Raw genomic sequence first — 24868 nt, 5'->3', positions numbered from 1 at the left:
CCAGTGCAGTTTATCCCTTGGAGTCTACAACTCAGTCTCGCACAGCAAGACCACGTGAGAGATTGAGAGCAGGGCATCGCTAGTTATACCTTCTACTGCATACGTCACCTTCCACATTTCCCCCTAACACATTCTCTCCAATTCTCTCTCTCCTCCCCCTCCCCCCTCTCCACTTTCAAAGCTCTCTCACTCTCTCTTTCTACTATTAACTCACAGCATATCTGTCTGTCTCTCATATTCTTTCTTTCTCCTCATCCTCTTCTCTCTCTCTCTCCCTGTCATCCGATTCCCTCCCGGTGGGGGCGAAGACCTTCCAGACACGATCAAAATCGGGACTGCGATTCTGATCGAGGAAAGAATCAATTTCTTTCAGGGGGCGTCTTATCAATTTACATAGGAGCATCCCTCTACATGCGCGTCTCCCAGAATTACGTCAAGCCACAGTCTCCTTCCGCATTCTGTTTATATCTCCACGAATCTATTAATCTCTCTTTCTCTATCTTTGTCGTTTTCTCTCCCTACAGCAAGGGGGAAAAAATACCCAAATGCCAGAAATACTGCTGATAAAATCACCAGCTCGTGCGTGCTACCAAGAACAACATTGCATTTTAAAGTACACTTACACTGTCTCTGTTCTGTTAAATGTAATCTTCTTATCCCCCAAATTTGGCTAAAATAAAGTGTACTTAGGATTGACACCTGCCCCTTACAGTGAAAAAAATTACCTACATATAATTGCTTGAAATACTGCTGACTACCACCAGCCAGTGCATGCTACAGTGTACCAAGAACAACATCGTATTAAAGTACACTTGCACTGTCGTCATGTTCTGTCACTTGTACTTTTCTTATTCCTCCCATTTGGCTATATATAAAGTGTACTTAGGATGGACAACTGTCCCCTTACACTGCCCCTTTGGCTGCACATGTTCAATACACACTCCAACTGTCACCAGGCCAAGTAGGGCAGCAGTCACAAGGAATCACTCGCTTTGAGGCAGACTCAATTGTACATGTGCAGGGACTGACAAATATTTCTACTGCGGTGATGGAGAGGGTGACAGAAGGCAAAGGAAAATGAGTGCAGCTTGCTTTACTACATGTAGTTTAATAGTCTATTCTTTTCTTTTCTTTTCTATTCTCTTCTTGAGGTGTTAACTGTTGCTAGTGATCTGACAAAGCCTGTAAGACCTACTCTGCCTTCTGTTTGATTGATATTAATCATACCCAAGATGGCTACAAACATGAGGTGTATTATTCACTCTCCAATTCCAGGAAATCTCTACTCTGCATCAAACACATTATTCTTCAGCACCAGGGCTCCTTGCAATGGGAATACAGGCAAAGCATTGTTACAATGTTGTATTGCAGTGCTGTAGTGCTGTAACAGTTACTGTCTCAACATTATCACTAACAGACTAGAAGCATAGTACTGAAGTTTCCTAAATGAAGGGGCGGGGGGGGGGGGGGGGGGGGCAAAAAATGTATATCAATATATATATCAAATTTTCCAACATACAATCATAATGCTAAAAGGTGCTAAGTGCAGGGTTCAATATACATGTCTAATTCATGTTCAGGCTGGAGCCTTTTACATATAATACATCATTCAGCATTCTGGGTTAGGAAAGACTGTGCACACAAAAAGACACATCACAAGAATATACTCTCGCTCATCACAATCTCAGGAAGAGCACTGCAAGCAGGCGCTACTTTCACTGCCCTTTGGTGTTTTTTTCCTTCCTCGTCCTTGGCTGAGAACAAGAAGGACGCTAACATACACTGCTGCAGCTTCTATTATCTTCATTGACAGTTACGTTACAAAAATTACTTAAGAAAATATCACTGAGAGCTTAAATTGATCCATTTTGATATGTGAACACACCTGACACCTTTGGGCACTGCGATGCCTACATTATATTTCTAATTTTGTACTCATACTAGTGTAATTCTCTTTGTTTGTTTGCTTTTTTCTGGAGAGGTGGGGGGGGGGGGGGGAGTTGTTAACATGATTGAGACATTTAAAGTCATTACCAAGAAACTATGACATCAAAACAATGCTTTTCTGAGTAGAAGGAAACATAAATCAAATGCCAACTTTTATATATAACTCTTGTACTTGGCCAGTGGAGTAGATGTTCGGTGTCTAAAGTTGCTAATTATTATTAGGGCAAATAGCAACTACAGATTTAAAGACAGAGACAAATTGTGATGTGATGCACAATATATTATTATACCATAAGTATTGATATTTAAGAGTGCCTACAAGATTTCTAGAGATAGTGTGGTGAAAGGGCAGATGGATCAATACAGACAGATAGATAAAGAGATGAACGTATCAACCGACGAACGTATCAACTGACAGGTGGATGGACAACACGAAACATAGTGCATCCGGTAGTATTATTTGATGAACGATACAGACATCCAAAGGTCATGATAGCTATGGATACACAACCACTTTATATTCCTTTCCCCTACATTAACAAACCTGTATAATCCCAAACACAAAGGGAAATGGTTGTTTGGTCATGTGGGGGCAGGGGAGACCGGGATTTTGGTGGTCTGGTGGAGGTGGAGGTGGAGGTGGTAGAGGTGGTAGTAGAGGTGGTGGTGGTGGTGGTGGTGGTGGTGGTGGTGGTGGTTGCAGTGGCTGGTTCAGTGTGTGGCTGCAAGCTGCTTTTTTTTTTTTTTTACTCCACGGGGTAGGGCTGTGCACGAGGGCACTGCAAACTCACCAGTACCTTGTGGGTTCTCAAATACTTTCTTGTACAGGCTCTTGAAAGAGGCGCTGAGGTCTTCTATGTTGGGGTTGGACTCAAATAATCTGTGGTCCCCAGAATTTGACAGCTGATGGTGTGGTGGTGAGGCAAACTGCAAAAGTAATGATATACGACAACAAAATGAAAAAAAACTACCAGGTAGACATATTTGTAGACATGGTAGACATGGAAGACATATTTGACTGCATTTCTGACAAGGAAGATCATTAGTAAAAGGAAACAGTCCATAATTGACTCAGAGAAGTATTGTAATATCAAACCAATATGTACACCAAATATCAAAATATACTATAATCAACATAGCTTGAAACAGTCTGTTACATTAAGTTATCTGGCATGTTTCCCTACTTGATGTTTAAATGATATTATTGAATTTCAAGCTTGATGCAGACCCACCCCTAGGTTCCTACATTGGGGTACAAGTTATATTTTCCTGGATCAAGAGGTACAATTCAACCCATTTAAATATTGTACTATATGTGGCTACACAAGAAAAGCAACAATAACAACAACAAAGCTTTACAAAGCCTGACACAGCCGAGGTAACATATTGCAAGTCAAAGTGAAGCCACAACAGAGGTAACAGGTAGCTCCAACATTAATTTCCTCAAGAAAGGAAATTATGTAATATTATCCCACTATGCAGTAATATTAATCGAAAAAATAGAAAAAAACAAAAACAAACAAAAACATGGCCTGCACAGAAATTGAACCCATTAAAAAAACCCTGCTAACAGGCTTCTGGAACTATACAATTATTCAACAGAAAACAACAACCAAAAACTAACACCTACTGAAATGTTATCAGTCGGTTTCTTCAAGGATTTAACCTATACACTTTTGACACATACAGTATTTACATATCTACTGATCTATTCATATCAAACTATTCCAAGCTTCATCTCTCTCTGTTTTTAGCTAATCTACAGCAATTGACCTTTATCATATCTCTTGCTTGTCCCCTACCTCCTTCTCCTGTCTTTCTGCCATCCCCCCATCCAATAATCCAAGGATCATAAAAAGCCCACCCAAGATAAGGTGTGATCAGACACGATGCTTCGCAAGAGGAGGAAAAGGTAATTAAACAATTTAATCTAAATTTGCCGATGTCAACTCTTGTTTTGGCCAGTCGGTGCAGCCTATAAAGGTTGTGCCAGGGTGACCTTTAACTCGGCTGCCGACTAATTGTCAACTGGGTCCCACAGGACCTTTCTGATGTACTTAAAAGTAGAGCTACATGTACACTTATAAGCAAAGGGGTCCGTATGTGTTCTTCTCTCCATGCTATAGAGCTAGACGGCTAAAACTTAAGTATAGGATGCAATGTGAAGGGCAGAGCTCTTTTCTCTTCAGTTTTATCACGAGCTCAGTATGCACTGTACAGTGTACAAGCTGCTATTTTCGCAGACTGATATTTTCGCGAATGAGGAGATCACATTTTCGTGAGAAGTTGATTCTGCGAATGGACACCAATTCTAACATAAATGCACTATTACCCTAGCGCACAGCGACATTTCCATGTGTTGTTGAATTCCCAGTCCAACAGTGATTCGCGAAAATTACAGCTTAAATACAGTAGCCCTATACCACTGTTCAGAGTATACAAAACAGCATTCTTAAATAACCATGTATATATGTAATGATAATGAATATGATAATACCAATATAAATGATAAAAAATTATCATAATCAATATCCTATAGAACATAGGTGAAGTTGCTCAGAAACTGTTCTATTTTGTAGTCATATATGCACATTATGGTGGCAAAAATTAGTTTGCTAATAAAGTGTACTACTGCATGTAGCAATGGAATTTTTCATTGCAGTGTAAAGGGAAGAAGTAAAAACTGTCAGCAAATTTACATGCTCATTGTGATATCTGCCCTGACGAATAAACGTAATCATGAAAATGGAAATGGGAGGGGGAGGGCATAGGATTGTTACAGGGTGAGTGTTGGGGAGGGGGGGGGGGAGGAGGCACTCACACTATCTTTGACAGGTTTACCGCAAAAGTCCTTGATGGCTATATTTTGTAACATGAGCATAAAATGCAATACATCACCTACCCGAACACCCTGAAATAACTCCACTGGGAGAACCATTGATTTTGATTTATAAAATTGCAGTCAGTCCAACATAACAGAGTATTACCATGTGTACCAGGTTTTGTTATGGTTTCTTCATGCCAAATCAATATCGTGAACCAGCCATAAATAACTAAGTACAGATTGGTTTTTCCTGGTTAGTTTCTCTATATTGGCACCTTGTAACTTTGGATCCATTCCACCCAGAGACCAACAGGTAGTATAAACTACTTCAAGTCTATAGTGCCTGCTTACAACTTGTAGGACCTATGTATTTCATACATGCAATGCAGACAACATACAATACACTTTGTGCTGAAAGTGCAATCAAATACATTTCAGGTTTGGGTCATATTTCATTAGACATAAAAAGATGACAGACGTGTCCACATCATTACATAGCTTGGGGTAATGTTAACACCTGAACTCATTTAACATTTTAACGGCAGATCAAAGGGGGAAGTTGTAGTATGTAATATGTACATGAACACATTTGTACTGATATTCATACACTTGGATTTCTCTTTTTGTAGAAGATTAGGCTTAAATACAAAATGTATTTATTGTACACATTTCTCAATAGTTTAGTTTCCTTCAAGAGTTTAGTTTCCTGCAAGAGTTAAAAGACATGGTCTGACTTAATAATTCATTGGGAGCTGGCATCATACTTAAAATAAAAGTGCCTGGGGACAAATCATTAATAAGCCAGTATTTCATAATGATAGCAGCTTAACTGCAGACCCATTGAATCCTTTATAACTTGTTTCTGCAGACTGAAGAGCACAATATTGTATGAAATTTACTTATGATTTTACACAACTCTAAACACACCCTTGTACAATGTAGCCCTACATGTACTTTGTATGGTGTTGTGAATTAAGAATCCCTCCACTCAGATTTTAGGCCACACTCCTTCCACAGATCCATTACTTTTTATTCTTTACAGAGGACCTCACATTGCCTCAAAGTGCAAAATTCTGCACAGTTTGAATTTCCTTTGATACGCACAGTAAAAAGAGGTCAGAAGAATACAACCATCAAGGTCAGACTTAAAATTAGAAAGATAGGGACTTATGGAGAGTTTCATGCTTACCCACGCTTCTTGCCAAGAAATATCATTTTTTTAAAAATTATGTTTTTGGTCAACTAAATGTTAGTAATCCCAACTCTTTCCCCACAGAAATTCATTAAAGTACTAGCTATTTTGCACATACATGACAAAGCAGAATACAAGTTTTCTTTCTAGGATTTTACAGAAAAAAAAAAGAAAAAAAAATAATTTAGTACCGGTACATATAGATTTGTATGTAAGTCAATGGATGACTTGAAAGGCCATGAGATCTACTGTACAACAAGTTGCATATTAATGATTGGCACCTGTACCACTATCACTGTATACAACTTTATGTGAAAGTATCATAATTTCCATAACTTTCTAATGTCATGCCTGAAATCAGTCCCAATATATTTGTTTGTCGTTATTCCACTTATCTAAACCAAGTTTCAAAGTGACACAGAATTTCACTTTAATCCCATGGGGGAGGGTACTCTACCCCTATATTAACACACTGCAAAAATTGCCCCGCCCTGCCCTCCAGATATCCCTATAGATCCATTACCATTGGGGGGAAAACCTCAAACTGCTACCACAATGAGAACAGCCCACACTAAAAACCGCCTCCACATATCAACCACTACAATCCTCTATATAAAATAAGAAACCATCTCTCCGCTAGCCTGTCGAAGGAAATGTAGCTTTCAGGTAATTTTCCCTCATGCACTTGTAAACTTGGCCCTTACGGATGAAGTATACAAGTGAAATCAAGAAAATTTAAGACTCTTCTACATCCTGTGGAGGTTGACCATCAGGTCAGTGACCTACAAGTACAGTGTACATGTTTGTATCTTCAATTTTCGGCAGCAGTTCATCCTTTTCCTTTTGTGATATAGCACCAAAGGCCACTGACTTGCCTTAAAAAATTGTTACATTTTATTGCATGTACATGTACATGTACATGTAGGGGCATTGAAGCATTCAATCAATGCACAATCAGGCAACAGCAATACTCTCAATAAAGATCATTAAAATGATTATACTTATAGAGGTATTTTCCAGACTCTTGTAGACAAGATACCTGGGTATAATGCTCCTTGTGCCACAGTATCAAAGGAGAATTGGCAAAACAAAACTAAATGCAGGATATAGGTGTAACTCCATTTTCACACATAGCACAAGCTCAACAGGTTGTATTCAAAATTCATCTTTTGAATTAACACATCATTGCACTGATCTTTAGAAAATACACAACAAAAGAACACCATTCTTCTCACTATTTTACTTAGAATAACACAATCACAGAGTGTGTGCCAAAGCATTGTTGGGGTACTTACAAGATACCACATATTAATATACACCTACAGACATTCCTATGAATGAGTCACTTCCAAACTGATGTATACAATTCTCATCCTGTTAACTCAAATACATACATTGTAGCAATCATATGAAAATAAGCGTGGGAGTCTCAAAGAGAAACTAGCAACCTGCAACTCCTGATATTCCCAAAAAGTGAACACAGTCTCAATGGGCCTCAAATATACAAAAACACTCTTGTAATGACACAAAATGAGGGTAATATTTTCATGGCAAGTGATTTGAACTGCATGAACTAGACAGCATGTCAGTTTATAAACAATGTTTATTTTTCAACCAACGTCCATTCAAGATGGATGTTTTGTGTGAAATTCAACACATTAATGCATGACAAAAATGTGCTCATGGGTATTGAATTACATTTGGTGGGTATTGAATTACATTTGGCTGTCATTGAATTGTTGTGTATACATAGAGGAGTATTCAAATTCATCAGTTTTAAATTTACAGCAGGACAATACACTATACTGTCCAACAGGCCCACATGAAGATTCTTGTGATGGCTTTCATGAGGTACCGGTAAGATGATGACAATTTTTGACCTCTCTCTAATCAGGACAAGTCATTCAAGCAGGACAAATTATGTCTTATTCCCAAGTCCACCTGATTATGCGTTGACAAACTCTACATCAGTCTACTATTTGCCCTGATGCACATTTACTTGGCCCATTTGACTTTAACTGCTACAATGTAAGACACTTTATGCACTGTCAGATATGAGTACTTTCTTGTTTTGCGTTGTATGTACGGTCTAAAATATAGTTTGACAAATTGTTCTGATATACAATCTTTGTATACTGTAGCTGAAGTTTGCATTGTGATGATTTGCCAGTGATAGCCATCACCTATATGGGAAACTCTTTGACTGAAAAAATATATCACTCAACCAAATAAAAATATTGCAAAACCGAACCAAAACAAAAGAAAAGAAATGGGGGTCTTTTTTCATTAAAGAACTTTGATAGAGATTTCACATTTTCACAAAGAGCAACATCATCTACAATCTAACATGTCAATAAGATAAAGTTTTGATGCCATTGTTTTGCTAGCCTGCTATTGGCATACCAAAACAAACAAACAAACAAACAAAAATCTCTAAATATCCTTTTACCTCTTAATGGAGGACTAAAAAATAAACATTATAAAGTTACATCACTTGTTTTTGCATTCTGGTGCCATGAAAAATTAATCAAGCCACATTACAAATGGAGCTGTCGTTGTGATATTGACAACACTCAATTGCCACTGCATTTTTTATATACTGTGTACATGTCAACGAGAGAGTTGCAACTTTATAGAAAATAGAAGTCTGATACTCACTGGACTATTGTTAAATGCAGGAGTAACTATTACACTACCCAGGCTTCCGCCCGAGCTCTCTAAGCTCTCCTCTGGACTGTATGGTGACAACTGCAAAACGTCAAGAGAATAAAGAAAATACATTGTAGAATCATGTGCACAGAGAAAAAAAGGAGATACATGAAGGCAGCTGGAAAAATCTTGTCATAAAACTTGACAGGGGATGGGTACTAATAGGGAGGATAACGGTTCATATAAAATTTGAGAGAAAACTAAAAAAAAAAAAAAACCTGTTGTGACAATAGTACATGAACGTTTATCACCACAATAATCAACACATTCTCATCCAAGTAATGAAATTTATGTTTACTTCCATAAACTGATCATTTTTTTTTTTATCTTGCTGTTGCTGAAGGTTCTGTCCATCAAATAAGTGTCAATATAATCACTACAACAGTACACCTAATACTGAGTATCATATACAAACAGGATGCAGGCGTAGTGTTTTCATGGAACAGTGCCGCGCTATGGGTCACGTGTCACGCCACATGATTGTTTTGCCATATTGTGTACTCACCCGCCGTTTCCTGAGCTTCTGCCTGTGTAAGTTGTCATCGTGTGGATTGTTGTCAATTGCCCAGTATGAACCCTGTAGGAGGAAACAAGGGGTAGGGGTGAAAATAAAATCTCTTGATGTAACAATGATGATAGCACATTTTACCTTATTGCGTTTAAAACTACATACTTCCATTAAAAAAACCAACAACAACCTAAAAAATGAAATGCTCTTGTAAAAGCAAAATACATCACAATAACATTTCACTCATCTACAGTGTATGTATTGTACATGCGTAACCCCTACATACATTGTACATGTACGCTACAGTACATTGATCACTTTGTACACTCTGGAACACCCAATCTTTTTAACCCATAAACTGCGAATGGCCACGATCGTGGCCTTGAGCGACAGGTCGAAAGGCCACGATCGTGGCCGTGCGTAGTATGTTTACTTTGACGGCTCGCTGTGTGTATTCTGAGCATGGGAAAGCAAAATTATGAATGGGATCGTCTTCAGCGAATCACAAGCTTTCTTTTAAGGTATGACTTGGCATTTTTCCGGCATTACGCTCTTCCTGATTGGCTGATGAAAATCCAGAAAAAAAAATGGTTCGGAACCGTTCGGAGGAGCTTGCGAACCGCGTGCGAAACCAAGCTAGACATTTAAATTTTACTTCCGGGTATTTAAATTTCGAATAGTATCGGATGTTTTAGCTTTAGCGATTCGCGATGTCATGTCATTGTGTGCATATTATTTTGGTATTGTTTTGCATCTTTTCTGAAAATATCTTGTGATTATTTCATCCCATATTTTTTTGAGAGCGAGAATAATTTGCATATATTTTTTTCCGGGACGCTCCGGTTTCGAACGAATGCTATCGAAGTTCGCGTGCAAAACGTGGGTTAGCATTTTCTCTGTTGTGATTGCATACACTCGTTACTGCTGCTCTGTGAGTTCTGATCGAAAGAAAAGGCTTGAAAATGTCGAGTGACAGTGACGTTGAGATGGAGGATGTCGATATTGATGCAAGCAGCGATGTGGTCGATGATCGAGAGTTGTCACTTAGTGATTTCGACGAAGAGGAGAGCGATTATGAAGAAGCGATTGGGGAGTTGTCAGCGTCGGAATTTGAGTCGTCGGCAGAGGATTCCGACCACAGCTCTGCCAGCGGTGACGGCGGAGATAGAGGCGCAGGTACGGCTGCCGGCGGTGGCGTCGGTGGTGGTCCCTGGATGCGAGTCAACGATCCGGACAACGATGCCCCTCCAGTGAGACATCGATTCAAGAGTCGAAGCAGCGTTCTCGCCAATGTCAGAGCAGATAGCAACCCCATCGACTACGTAAAGGTATTTTTCTTGCATATTTTATTATGTTATTTCAACTGTTCACCGTCAGCATGATCAGTGAAATTGAAAAAAAAAAAAAATCTGATTCTGAAATGAAGTGACACATAACGTTAGACGTAGTCTCACGAGAGAATGATTTTCATGAAGAAAACTAAAACTAAAGGGAAAAGAAAGCAATACTGTCTAGTGTCTATATCAAATCCAGGTATATCATAAACGTCTGATCATAATTTTCCCAGCTTTTGAATAGTTTGGATGTGATTGTGAATGTGAGGAAAAAAGTAAAATAAGGCTTTGAAAAAAGGAGAAAGAGAGAACAAAAAACTGAGCAATACCATTACCAATCACCAGTGTAGCTATGTAGGGCTGATATTGAGTGATAACAATATCAGCTACATTCATATACATGTTATTAGGGTTTAGTGCCCCTGTCCATGCCCCTCCCCCCCCCCCCAAAAAAAAAAGGAAGAAAAAAATCTAAGTCTAACCTAGAAGTAGATCATCTATCAATGAAAAAAAAAAATGTCTAGCTGCAAACTGAGTGTTTTACTTTTAGTTTATTATTCATGTATTTATTTGTTGTTTTTTCTGCATGTTGTACTTACCTTTTTTCTCTTCCTCCCCCACCCCTCCTGTTTTTTTTTCTTCTGTTTTTTAGGTGTTCCTTACTGATGGCTTTTTTGAGCAGTTGATCGATTACACGAAGGCGTACGCTACAAAGATCATCAACAAGGAGACTGCAAGGTGCCGTGAACAAGGGAAGGATGGTCTGCCTCCCCATTCCAGGTACCGCCAGTGGGGAAAGCTCTCTGCCAGACTCGGGCTAGGAGTGATCCTGGCTTTCTTCGGTCTCTTCCTGAATATGGGTCTGATCAAGAAGGCGAATCTGCATGACTACTGGAACGTGACTGACTGGAGCCAGGCAACACCAGCCTTCCCTGAGACGATGCCGAGAGACCACTTCATGCTGATCCTGCGGTTCCTGCAGTTCTATGATGTGAACAACGAAGGGGATGTTGCCGACCCAGGGAGGAAGATTCGTTACGTCTTCGACTTCTTCAATGCAAGATTTCTCGATGCGTACGTCCCCGACGAGAACCTAACTATCGATGAGGGACTCGTAGGTTTTAGAGGTCGATCAGGAATCATCCAGTACATGCCCCTAAAAAAACACCATAAGTTCGGGATAAAATCCTACGAGATTTGCGAGGTCAACGGCTACACATTGCAATGTAGTATGTGTGCAGGCAGCGAAGACCGGATCCCTGATGCATACAAAGACACTTACCCCAACCGGCCGGACAGGATTGTACGTTCACTGCTCAGAGGCTTTGGCCAGAATTGGTGGCATGTGACAACAGACAACTGGTACAGCCATGTGACTCTGTTCAGTGAGATGTACCTGCAAAAAATCAAAATGACTGGAACGGTAAGGAAAAACAGAACTGCCGGCATTCCAGACTCAGTCAAGCGAGCAGTGAATGGTGTTGGAACTGTAACGGCATCAAGGAAAGGATCGCTGCTTGCTGTTTCCTTCCGGCAGAAGGCATCGCAGAAGCAGCCTGGAGTTATCCTCATCAGCACATCTGAGACAGCCCAGTGGGTCGATTCGACTGGAAGTGTTGTTCCAGAGAACAGGGATGACAAGGCGAAGCCGCAGGTCGTCCACTTCTACAACCACACCAAGATGGGCGTGGACTTGGCCGACCAAAAGATGTACGAGTACGAGGTTGAGAGAAAGACGAGAAGATGGACAATCAAAGTTGCAATGAGGCTAATACAAAAAGCCCTCCTAAATGCGTACATCGTGTATGAAAAAACAAATGGCAGTCCGATGCCGAGGAAGAAATTTTATCTGACAGTGATAGAAACAATGTGTGCCGAGGAGAGGCAGAGGCGACTCATTGAGCCTGCGGGTCAACCAGGGCCTTCAAGAAGGAGAAAGGGGTGCCGCATCGATCGTCTAGGTGTTGGGAAGAAGCGTGACTGCTCTGTATGTTCGGATCGCACAACCAAACGGAAGAGAACGAACCAGATCTGTGGCAGATGTAATGTTGGTGTGTGTGCATCATGTTGGGATCAGCACGATCCCAAATAGTCTGGAACTCGAACTCTGGAACACTGACAGTCAAGATACATGACAAGGATATTTCCTTGATAACTTTTTTTTCAAACATTATCTGTAGTGTACATGTATCATCGGTGTGCTTTTTCATGGAAAAGGTTATTCGTATTATGAGAACATAATTATTTTTGTTGGCAAGTTTTGTAATTGGTTGGTGTCTTCTATTTATGAACACTTTTTTTTATCAGGATATGAGACAGTTTGTTATAACCAAGTTTTACTTATGTATTTTTTGAATGAAAACATGTTTCGTGTAGTAGTGAGGACCTAGGGAGAGCCCCCCCCCCCCCCCACACACACACACAGCACACAGAGGTCTCTGAGAAATTTCAAAACAGTTTACAACTTGTTTTTTCCTGCATGTCAAGGAATTTCAGAATGGCTTACAAGTTACAACTTCCTTTTATTATTTTCTTTTCTTCTTTTGCTCATTGCCTCACTGGCCTGTTTATTTTTGCTTCTTTACTGATGACGTGATCATCGCATTGTCCTAAGATATTTATCACCAGTGTTCATGTCTTCATGATACATGTATGTATTTTTTTTTTAAACCCACATCTGGTTTATTGGCATAATTACAAATTACAGTACATGTTATGCTTTTCCAGAAAAGACAATTCTTTGTGTTATTATGTTTGTGGGATTGAAAGTGTCTGCACTAATGTACGTTTTGTATGTTTGTACATTGTATGCATGTTTGTGAGTGTGTGTGAACTCTGACTGTATGTGTGTGTGTGACATGCATTTTAGTTACATTATGTACTTGTGTCTGTGTTCATGCATTTGTTTGTGTTTGTGTGAGTGTGCATACTCTGTTCATGTGTTTTGAATGATTTTATGTATTGTATGACAGAATTTGTTTTTACCTACATACAATGTACATGTGTGAATGTCTAAAGCGTGTGTGTGTGTGTGTGTGTCTGAATGTGTGTATGTGGGTGTGCTATATGTTGTGAGAGCATGTTTGTAACTGCATGTTTGTTATATTTGAATTTTTTTTATTTTTGAAGTGCTTTTTAGTTTGTGTGTGTGTGTGCGCGCGTGCCTGTGTGTGTGCGTGTGTGGGTGTGGGTGTCTGTGTGTGTGTGTGTGGGTGTGGGTGTCCCTGTGTGTGTGTGTGTATGTGACTGATGAGAGTGGTGTGTTTTTGTTGCTGTCCATGTGTGTGTAAGAATGATTTTTTTTGTTTGTACATGAGAATAATGTTACATTGCTTTTTCCTTTATCATCTCAAACACAAACAATTCACAACTTTGCTGGAAACAAACACACGATACAGAAAAACTAATAATGCTATGAGTGTGAAATTTTCAGAATTTATTCATGAAACATGCTTCAATCAGTGAGTACAAATTTGAAGAAAACGAATCACATATGTCAAAGATATAAACAAAAACATGCATCAAGCAATAGGTTGTTTTTCGAATAGCGCCCCCTTTTGTCATATATTTCAAATTCAAAAATATGACCGTTATTTTTCAAACTGACATAAACAGAAAGTTCATTCTTCACTCTTTATTTTGATATATAGTTCGTCTCTATAACATCCTTTTCTGATTTTCTGGAATTTTTGGAAATATATAGTGTCAAAAGGATTGAAAGTTCATTATTTACCCATAGCATTCCATGACATCTACACACATTTCCAGCACTTTATGGGTTAAAAGACATAAACAGGGGTGTAGTTATGGCGGCACATCAAAAAATGCCCTTTGACATCCTGTATTGCTGAAGTGTGCATACAATAACAGGAAGCTTTTGACAATTAGCATGGCTGGGTGGGCTGAACAATGGTGTACACTGCAATATCAGCACTGCCTTTGGTATCTATTGGCAAGAAAATTATAGCTTTTAATGGTTATATATTCTACAAACTCTTGTGTTACAATGTATGTAATAATTGTTCCAGCTCACAAAAGTCTGTGAAAAGTCACTGACTGCACTATTATTAGACTATATCTTTAAGCAGTAACAGCTTCTATTCATTTCATTACAAATACAGCTGTATTTCTGGTATACAGCTGTAGACCCTAGATAACTAGAGAGTCACTCACATCTGAAGTGACAGACAGAATTGTCAAAAATTTACAGAAGTAAATGAGATTGACATTGAGTGAAATGGGGAACATTGTAACCCCTCCCATACAAGTGTATACACTGTAAAATGTGAAAATATAGCCGGAGTTTGAATAATGTCATATTATGTGGGAATTTCCAGAGAACCACATCGCATACAAGACTGTGGATATCGCTCATTTTCTGTAGAAGTCTCACTTTGCTCTTATACAAACTGTTCGCAGAATTTTTTTTTTCATTTTATTTTGTACAAAAGAATACATAATTATGTTTCATAGTATGCATATCCTGGACTATGTCACTTAATTGCAGTGCTCACTGAACATTTTGCAAGATGTTCAACATGGCCAATATAATACAATTGTATGAGCCAAAAAAAGAAATAAAAAATACACAAATCTTTATGTACCCACACAACCTAAATCTGCATTTCACACCTCCTGAAGTACCAACAGCTTGTCTGTAGTTCAAAATTGATTTGTAGAAGCTTACGGTGAATTCTCCCCAACTCCATCTAACTGACATCCTCTTTTAAAATTAAAGAATAATCTTGCTTGTCTCACGGTACACAAATACAATTACTTTGCATTCCATTCAAAGCAGTATTGAGTATCTGTTGGTCATCAATCACCTCACTGATTGATTCACTTCCCGATAGTCCCAATACAAATTGCAATACTCAGTCGGGACTTCACCACTCTTCAACACACATCATGCAGAACTACATACATTTGTATCGTACATACTGTTTGTGAACTGCGGAATTCCCCCTCCCATTGTATAGAGTGTATGGATTCCGACACATGTGTAAGATGTCGCATTCCATTCATAAATCAATTGTATGGGTGATGGGTGGATATCATGTGTGGGTGGCATATGTACATATAGTTTTAGCCCTACAGTTGTTGCTGTGCATTCAGAAAGTGCTACAGCCCGCAAACAAGACTATTCACACAGTTCAAACGTGTGGTTTTTACATTAGCAAGTTGTTTAGCCCTTCGTGATTCACAAGGTCAATGCCAGAATCCAGAGAACACCGAATCCTGGGCCCGATTCCAAACAGTTTGCCAGCCTGCAAATGCTGCACTATTCTTCCTTGAAATGCAACCATGATCATATTTGTGCTTTACTAGCTATCTCTCTTCCCCCTGCTCTGAGATGTCAAGTACATGTTTTCATTGGCACTCTTTCACACAGTAACACACGTACACTCTGTCACCCAATGCAAGTAGTACCACTTGGCATTGTAGCAACGATACAATTTTGCTGTGGTTATGAATCCCCCTATCCCACTCAAACTCTACAGCAATACAGTGTGTATCATGACTCATTGTATGTAATGATATTCATCAGAATACAAAGGGAACCTCCAACATGTGGGGAAACTCCTTACTAGTAAAAATTATAGGCCTACAATGTATGTTTTACTAGCATACACACAGATAATGTGCAAACAACTGTTACTGGACCTTGAGCACCGCATCAAATTATTCTACTACAGGAGTGCAAAATGCAATATTTACAATGTAGATAAACCTTGAATGCTTTTAATATTGGCAGCTGCTTTAGGTAATCTACAGTACATGTAGTTGTATGTGCAATACATGTAGATTATAGACAAGAGAACTGAATGACAACAAGATTGAAATCTACCCTTGCTGCTTACACATATCCAATGGAAATTGGAATAAGATTTTATGGCTTCAGGACTGAATTGGCATCCTTCTTGTACTGCTTGACAATACCTCTAGAGACGGAAATTGGGGGACAAAAACGGCTGACATGCACATATATTGTGTTAAAGCATTTTTCCACTTTTAAACACTTGCACAATTGTATATCATAATTGAGGCATTTATTATTGTTCATGTATTTGGAAAAAGAAAACAAAACTTTTTCTCAGCACATTAGAAGTTATTCTTTATCATAATAATTTCCTGTTCTGTTATAAGAATGCCTATTGTATGTGCAAGATGTTTTTTTTTCTTTAAATAAATGAAATTGAACCCAAAGCAATCTCGTTTAACTCACTTCAGGGAATGTTTGTTGTGTATACAATTGTACTATAGAATATGAGAATATTTCTGTACCAATATGCTGTCATATAACACTTTACCAAATATTGGTGTTAAATTTTCACACAGAGAAATATTCCACATTTAGAGTAATCCAGCTGTAAACATAAAACTGGTGTACATATGTAGCCATCAATGTGAGGGAATTACAATTTACATCATATTCTGATCTTAACAATTTGAGCCCAAGGAAATCAACAAAGTTATGTTAATACGGTTTGTATGTATGTACATCATTAATTAGTATAATTTTAATCTCACTCTTCATTGCAATACATCGTACACGGTGAAAAATAATGTCTAGTTCTTCCAGGCACTGTTAACCTCAACTTTAGTACAGGTTAGCAGTCCACCTGTTAACATGTAGTACTTTCAACTTAGGCCAAGTAAAAAAAGAAACCAGTTTCTCGTCCTCACGCGCATCGATTTTGGCCGCCGCATCGATTTTTTTACTATTTACTATTTTCAAAATGGCGCTGAAAATACCAAGAAATTCATAATTCTCGTCCCAGCCCGCTCCCCGCCCGCATCGATTTTCAGTTGCCGCATCGACTTTTTTGATATTTACTATTTTTTCGGCCGCCGAAAAAAAAAAAATCAAAAATTCACCTACCAATCGTGATGTCTTATTTCTAATTACGCCTTGCGTCCTCTACTTAAATGTCGTACAGCTGTAGCTTCTGTAGTGCGTATGTAATAACGCATGCATTTCACACTGCGAGCTCGGCAAGAAGGAATGACCCACAAAGCAGTTGAACTGTAGTTGGATGGGCGGGGGGCACAGTAGAGTTCTGTGGCGGGGGGCCTGGGCTGTGATGTACAGCGCACTCGGTACGTCGTGATGTAGACAGGACGTTGAGCACCTTTTCTCTCGTGCTGTTGCCCGCTTCGTGTGCTGCTAGATTGATTGCGCAATGTAACCACAAACCCCGTTATTACGAGATCCGTGGGACCGGCGATATTACCTCGTTATAACCGGTACCTCGTTATAACCATACTCATTAAAAACAAAGAAAAACATAAGCATGACGTCAAATACCCATCCATTAAACTTAAACATATCCTTTGCGTTATTATTACACAATTATTGAGGGTTATTATTGAGAGAATAAAGGGAGATTATTTGTGAATTAGATGAAGAAATAGAGGCTGAAATGATAAGTTAATTCTTTATTGTAATTCTTGTTTGTTAAGCTTTTTCTAAACACCAGCGCAAGTATGGGGGCAAACATATACTGTAGAGTAACATACAGGCCTTGTTTACCGTAACTTGCTATGTATTTTTACGCTGTTGGTGCCCAGCGGGAATGCGACGATTTCATGAATCATTTCGGCTGTAATCCGGTACTGTACATGTACAATGTATGATCGTTGCGCCCAAATGGATTAAAAATGCGTTCTTTATTTTCTTCCGAAAATCTCTTCGCGTTTTGTACGACCGTTCTTGAAAATATGTGACAGGATTGAATGTGGGAGGTTGTCATCCTGTTTACGCAAGTCTGTACCAGATCTATTCAAACTAATAAATGCGTGTGTTTCTTTTTCTGATTTAGGATAACATGCGTCATTCAACTTTTTTTACGCTGCTGTCACCTGGCGAGATCGCGATGATTTCAGAGTAACATACGTGCGTTGTTTACCGCTAACTTGCGAGGTATTTTACGCTGTTGGTGCCCAGCGGGAATTCGATAATTTCATGAAATCATTTGGCTGTAATTTTATATAATGTATGATCATTGCGCTCGAAGGGATTAAAAATGCGTTCTTTATTTTCTTCCGAAAATCTCTTCGCGTTTTGTACATCCGTTCTTGAACTGTTGAATGCGTTTGTTTCTATTTCCAAGCATCGATTAAGTAGGTTAACATGCGTTATTCAACAATTTTTACGCTACTGTCACCCGGCGAGATCGCAATGATTTCATTCATTATTTTGGCTTTAATCATACACACTCATATTTAAATTATCATTCGTTAAATGATGATGAACACATCCAGATCTATTCAAACTAATACATGCGTTTGTTTCTTTTTCCGAGCACCGATTAAGTATAGGTTAACATGCGTTATTCAACTATTTTTACTCTACTGTCACCTGGCAGGATCGCGATGATTTCACTAATTATTTCTGCTTTGATCATACACACTCATATTTAAATTATCATTTGTTAAATGATAATGAACAAATCCAGATCTGTTCAAACTAATAAATGCGTTTGCTTCTTTTTCTGAACACCGATTAAGTATAGGTTAAAATGCGTTACTGAACTATTTTAACGCTACTGTTACCCGGCGGGATAGGGGCGATGATTTTATCATTTCGGCTTTAATCATCCAAACTCATATTTGCTCAAAACCAGCAACAGAACTGGAAGTCGGAACTAAAATTGGAAAGGATATAATGATGAGTTGCACACGCATTCCAATTGTCCATTTTTTGTCAAATTTTATTGTCGCTACATGAAAAGTTTTTGAATGCGTTATCTATTTTTTTCTCGTTGCGCTGTGGTCTGACCTCATATCACGCACGCGTTTCTCGCGAAAAAGAAAACCGAATGCGATTATGTTAAATAATTAGCAGGAACATCGGAAGGTGTTCCTGTGTCTTATCATGTGATTAAGAAGAAAACATGGAAGGAATGGTTCTCTGCAAAACGGGAAAAGACGTGGATAGCGAGATTTCGGTTTCCAATGTTTCATTTGTCGCGTGTTTGAAAGCGGCAATTTGGTCAAGAAATGGAACCTCGTTATATCCGATCAAATTGCTTATGTTTTTCTTTATCATGATTTAGCGAAATTGTCCTCGTTATAACCGGAATCTCGTTATGACCGAACAGGTTATAACCGATTCGTTCTGCCATTACACGCAAAGGAAAACGGGACCGACGCGATCACCTCGTTATAAGTGGTTCCTCGTTATAACCGAACTCGTTATAACGGGGTTTCCCTGTAGTAGAGGAGACCAGCCAGCCAGCATAGCATGCCTTCTGGAGCTGGAAAAAAAAATTGTGGAGTGATGGAGAGAACCGATCTCAAGCGCGCGTGTGCACAGCGAACGGCTTTAAATAGTGAATACTAGTATAGTATTCAACTGGTTCGTATTGTCTTTCAGTAAAAAGGAAATCAGGTGGTTGTTTCACAGGGTTGACAATTGGCAGCACTGTCTGCGGCATTTTAAATCCTTGAGCGAATAAGTTTTCATATGAGAAAAGATCTAACTCAGTAAGTTTGTGTTGTGTTGAAAGGCAAAAATAATGCTATGCATTTCCAGAGATAATGGTTGGATTCATAGGTTCAACAAGTGATGCATAAATGTGTATATCTTATGTTAAAAAAAAACGTGTTTTTTTTCCATACCCTTGATATGACTGAATGAATACAGTCACAGTGTATTTAAATTGGTATACTTGTCATGCATAAACAGCAATATACGCAGATTTGGTGCATCACTCAAATGATAAGTGGTTTATATCACACATATAAACACATATTACTTTCATTCTGACAATCCTCGAAAAAATAGTAAGATATCAAATAGTAAGGACCTCCCTCATCGCCTTGTTCAAAAAACCCGGACGAGAAACTACTTTCTTTTTTTACATGGCCTTAAATATTTACACCTCATGGAGACAGGGAATATGAATTACAAACTCCGATTTCAACATAAAAATTTCTACAACATATTGTTGAAAACAAATCAAGCATAGTAATACTCTGGACATGCAAGGTGCTTGCAAAACCTGTAACTTTGAATGGTAACATTAACCAATGAACAGGCCATTACAAACTTTAGGCATTTACCCACTTGCTAGAATGGGCACTCTGGAAAGGGCCCACTTGCTAGAATGGGCACTCCAAAAAGGGCCCTATTCTTGTGACAAGACAGGAAAGTAGGACCAAGTCTTGATACACCTACTGAGTGAATGGACGCACACACATCCCGATTTCTTAGCCCACTGTTGTACTCCAGAACTTTCCAATTTGTGAAAATTAAACTCGCTACCTAAGTACTAGCGTACAATGTGTATTTGACAGTAATTGTCCAACGATGAGGTAGACAAGTTTATAACACTGGACAAGTGGACAGGTGGGCTATGGTATCCTTGAGTGCCCATTGATGAAAATTTGAGGAAAGTTTGCAAATTTTTTGGAAAGCCACAGTGTACAGCAATCAAATGTAGAGTGTATTAATGTGATCAATGCCCCATGGGTACTTCATAATGGCTGCTTTAAATAGTAACCTGCCACTTGAATGTTAATCCTTGTTCACTTTTTAGTGCAGAATTGGCACAATAGCTCTGTATGTGTGTGTGCGTGTGAGTGTTGTTGTTGTTGTCGTTGTCGCTGTTTTTTGTTTTTTTCCCCTAAAATTTTCTATGATACACTGGACACACACACACACACACACACAATTATACCCCTGTACCAACATCTCCTCCAAGCGAGAGACCTGGTATTCAAACAGTTTTAAGTTTGATAATAGCAGGATCCTATTATTTGTTTTAATTGCCTACGATACATACAATTGTAAATTGCTTTTCATTTGGCGCCTTATTGTTGCACATTAATGCTGTAATATCCCTTCTGTCAGATGACACATATTGTGTCTATATAGATCGATATCTTTTTAAGAGGTTGTATATATATTGAAAGAATAAAATGCAATATTTTTTACTTTTTTGCATGGTTAAAATTATGAACTTCATGTTTATATTCATTCTGTAATATAATCAACATTATCAAATCAACTCTTATCTGTTTGCTCATTATTAAAAACATTACTTACAAAATTATATCAATGCATAATAATACTTCAAATCACACATTATGCTGTACATCAATGTTTACAGTCTCATATACTGTACAGTGTAGGCCTACATACAAGTTTGTAATAGTCTGGCACATTAGTTTTGGACAAGCTAAACCAGTCTTTACTGAACTGTTTAATTTCTCGCATTACGACGTTACCTCAAAACATACAGTGTACAATAAATGTGGTACTATTGATGTGGTACTGTGCATATTCATGAAAAAGAGTTTCTATGAGGAAATATGTTGTGAGGACACCATAGAAAAGGAAGTGAAATGACTATTCAGTTACAAACTGTGTATTCTTCCCTGTGCAATCTACGTGTACACTACATACACAATACTGTACATTTTTGTGTCAGCTATCTATGTATGCCATACACACTGCACACAAGAGAAGTTCTACATAAATATGTACTGTCCTTGTGCGAAACCACTGCCTTGAGTGGATGAGTAATTGGATAGGGAACAAAACAACACAAGTACAAGCACAGCCTGTATACACTCTGCACAGATTGCTGTCAACGAAAAGAAAGAGAGAGATTTAAAAAAAAAAAAAGCAATATGGATGACATACACTCTTAAGTGCTGCCTTCAGAGAGCAGGCATGTTGGCACCAGACAATGTCAGGAAGCCAAGCTTTGAAATAAAATTTGCCTGTCTTTCATAACAATGTTCAATGTTTGCATTTAACTTTCTGTATACTACATGTATGTATACATCACTTACTGACACACTGCATAATATATTGGTATTGATTTGCCAGTGCAGCAATTTCTACAAGAGAATTGAATTGAACAGAAATATTTCATATCATCCATAGAAGTCTTTCATATTATCCATAGAAGTCAAACATGGCTTTGCAAACACTGACCTGCTAAACACCTTTACTAAAGATGCTGCAAAGCTTACCCCTTTAATACTCTGTATATTATGGGTGGAAAAGAAGGCTTTGACCAAAAATATTCAAGACAGTTTCGTAGGTGAACTCCACTTTGTGTTCAAGTTGACTTGGGTTTAGAAATTAATATAACTATTAACAATGTACAATGCGTACACTGTACATGTGTGCATCCATTTTTTTTTTCTGTTGGTTGTTGTTGTTGTTATGCTGACATCTGAAAGTTTGCTCATGACATAATTACACACACACACACACACACACACACACACAATTACACAGATTGATAACTGCCTAACAACAGTAATCTTGAGAAAAATATAATAACTGACATGTTTGATCCCAGCAGTTGAATCTTGATGCAAAACAGTATTTTTCCTGAATGCTGCAATATCTTTTTTTTTCCATAAATGGCAGCCTATGATTGGAAAAAAAAAAATCAGCTGAAATGTAAAACGTGTACTGTAAAGTACTGGAACAGCAGAAAACATGGGTTTAGTGCTGGCTGTCCTTGCATCCATGTGCAATGTGCAGTGTACAGCCCTACATCCACTGTGCACTAGCCACAAGCCACTTCAGACTTTCTTTCTCACACAGGAAAGGACAGGAAAGCTTGCACTCTTGATCAAAAACAGAAATCTTGTCGCAGGAATCAAAGGTCATGTGTAATATGGTCATAGGGCCATGGTCTATTCCTCTGGGGATTACAGTGTACAATATACTCTGCCTGGCAGTAGCAGCCTACTGTCTGGCATTGCACAGTCAGTACAGTACTAAGCCACTTGCAATGAAATAGCAGGCATGCTAAACAGCCATCTGCACAATAACAACACAAGTTGTACATTATATGCTTCACTGCTAATATATGCACACTAAACATGAACAGTCAGTGATGTGTAATGTAGGCCTATGTATGTTCAATGGTGCACCATCATAATCTTGGTATCTCACTGTAGACTATCCTTACCTTGTACGAATTGAGGGGGTTGGCGCAATATAGTGCTACAAACTTGTAACCCACACTTTTGTCAAAATTGAGTTACATGCATTTTCATTATCCTTATCCTTCACTCTAACCTCCGTAAAAATATCATTATTTGAATTGCACCAATAAGATGGTAAAAAATGCATGCATTCATGTTTCATTAATGTACAATGTATGGACTTTCCAAACATTCAACAGCGATTATCTCAAAATGACTATTGTGTGGGTTAGCACAATATTGCACCGACCCCCTCAATTATTCACTATTCAGTATGACTAACAAATTGATTTACAATACACGCATGTAAAACCTAAAGTATAAGTACAAAGTCTATGATTACAAGCTACACTGTAAAAGTGTGTAAAGATGAACATAATAATAATGTCATTATTTTCGTCCAACACTGAAGCACCTCCTTAAACTGCCCATAAATTCCACTGACATACATTTTGTACATTGTGTACAATCCTGTACACAGTCTCTCACATTATTGCAAGAACTAAATGTCATTTGAACACAGGCAATACGTAAATGTGCTGATTTAAGCTAGGTTGTTATATTTGTATTCACAGGAAGAACCGCAAACGATACTGTATTCCCTAGCTATTGCAGGAAGACTGACTGACTTGCCAGTTACACGTCTTAGGCTGGAAGTCACTACTAATACAGCAAAATACACTGTATTCAGTAGACGAACACAATCATGTATAAGGTCAATAATCAGTACTCTCGGCCCTGTTGCATAAAAGTTGAGATCAAACATAAGTCAGAAAACCAAATAAGTCACTGAATACGCAATCCTGATTGGCTGATATGTTTGATATTTGCGACTTACATGTTGTATGTTTGATTGCATCTTTTCATGCAACAGGGCTCTGGTATTTTTAGTCTGATCATGAGACCACCAATGGACAATATTTCAAAAATTGAAAATTAGAAACAATGTAAATGACCATAAACTCAACCTTCAGGATATATTAATCACACATCACCACCAAATATCAAGGACTAGTCATAAGTAAGGAAAAGTGTATTAACACTGTAACAGGTACAGCAACGAACTCTGCTTTGAATCTCTTCTGGAATCAGCAAACCACAAGATTCTGTGTTAACTATGAATAATAATGAACATCCAAAGTATCAGGATTCCTATAAAGTGATTCTGGCACTCATTGGTTGTATTGTTAAGGGTTCAGTATCACTCAAAAACAACACAAGGAATCCATACTGAAACAATACGTCTGAATGATAATTACATCTTCCACTAGCAAAAGCCATTCACAGCAATAATCGTTACACCTGGGTATCAAGTGGAAGCCAATAGAGTTTCAGTATTGATCTTTGTGATCATAACGTGTTTGTGAACATGGAGGATTAGGCTGGGGTTATGC

General features: G+C 38.4%; 1 protein-coding gene across 1 annotated transcript in view; it reads right to left on the bottom strand.

Moving 5' to 3' along the window:
* Positions 1 to 24868, bottom strand: part of LOC139720987 (forkhead box protein J3-like) — a 42016-nt gene that overhangs the window by 11048 nt on the left and 6100 nt on the right. The window contains exons 3-5 of the mRNA XM_071632319.1: positions 9178 to 9249; positions 8622 to 8711; positions 2739 to 2874 (exon numbers count right to left, since the gene is read on the bottom strand). Of these exons, the coding sequence (XP_071488420.1) occupies positions 2739 to 2874; positions 8622 to 8711; positions 9178 to 9249 (298 nt within the window). The remainder of the gene's footprint in view (positions 1 to 2738; positions 2875 to 8621; positions 8712 to 9177; positions 9250 to 24868) is intronic.

This window comes from Diadema antillarum, unplaced genomic scaffold, assembly GCF_040938485.1.
Source record: "Diadema antillarum isolate AM-2024a unplaced genomic scaffold, OU_Dant_1.0 scf00000136, whole genome shotgun sequence".
NCBI lineage: Eukaryota > Metazoa > Echinodermata > Echinoidea > Diadematoida > Diadematidae > Diadema > Diadema antillarum.
This window is presented reverse-complemented; position numbering and strand designations above follow the sequence as displayed.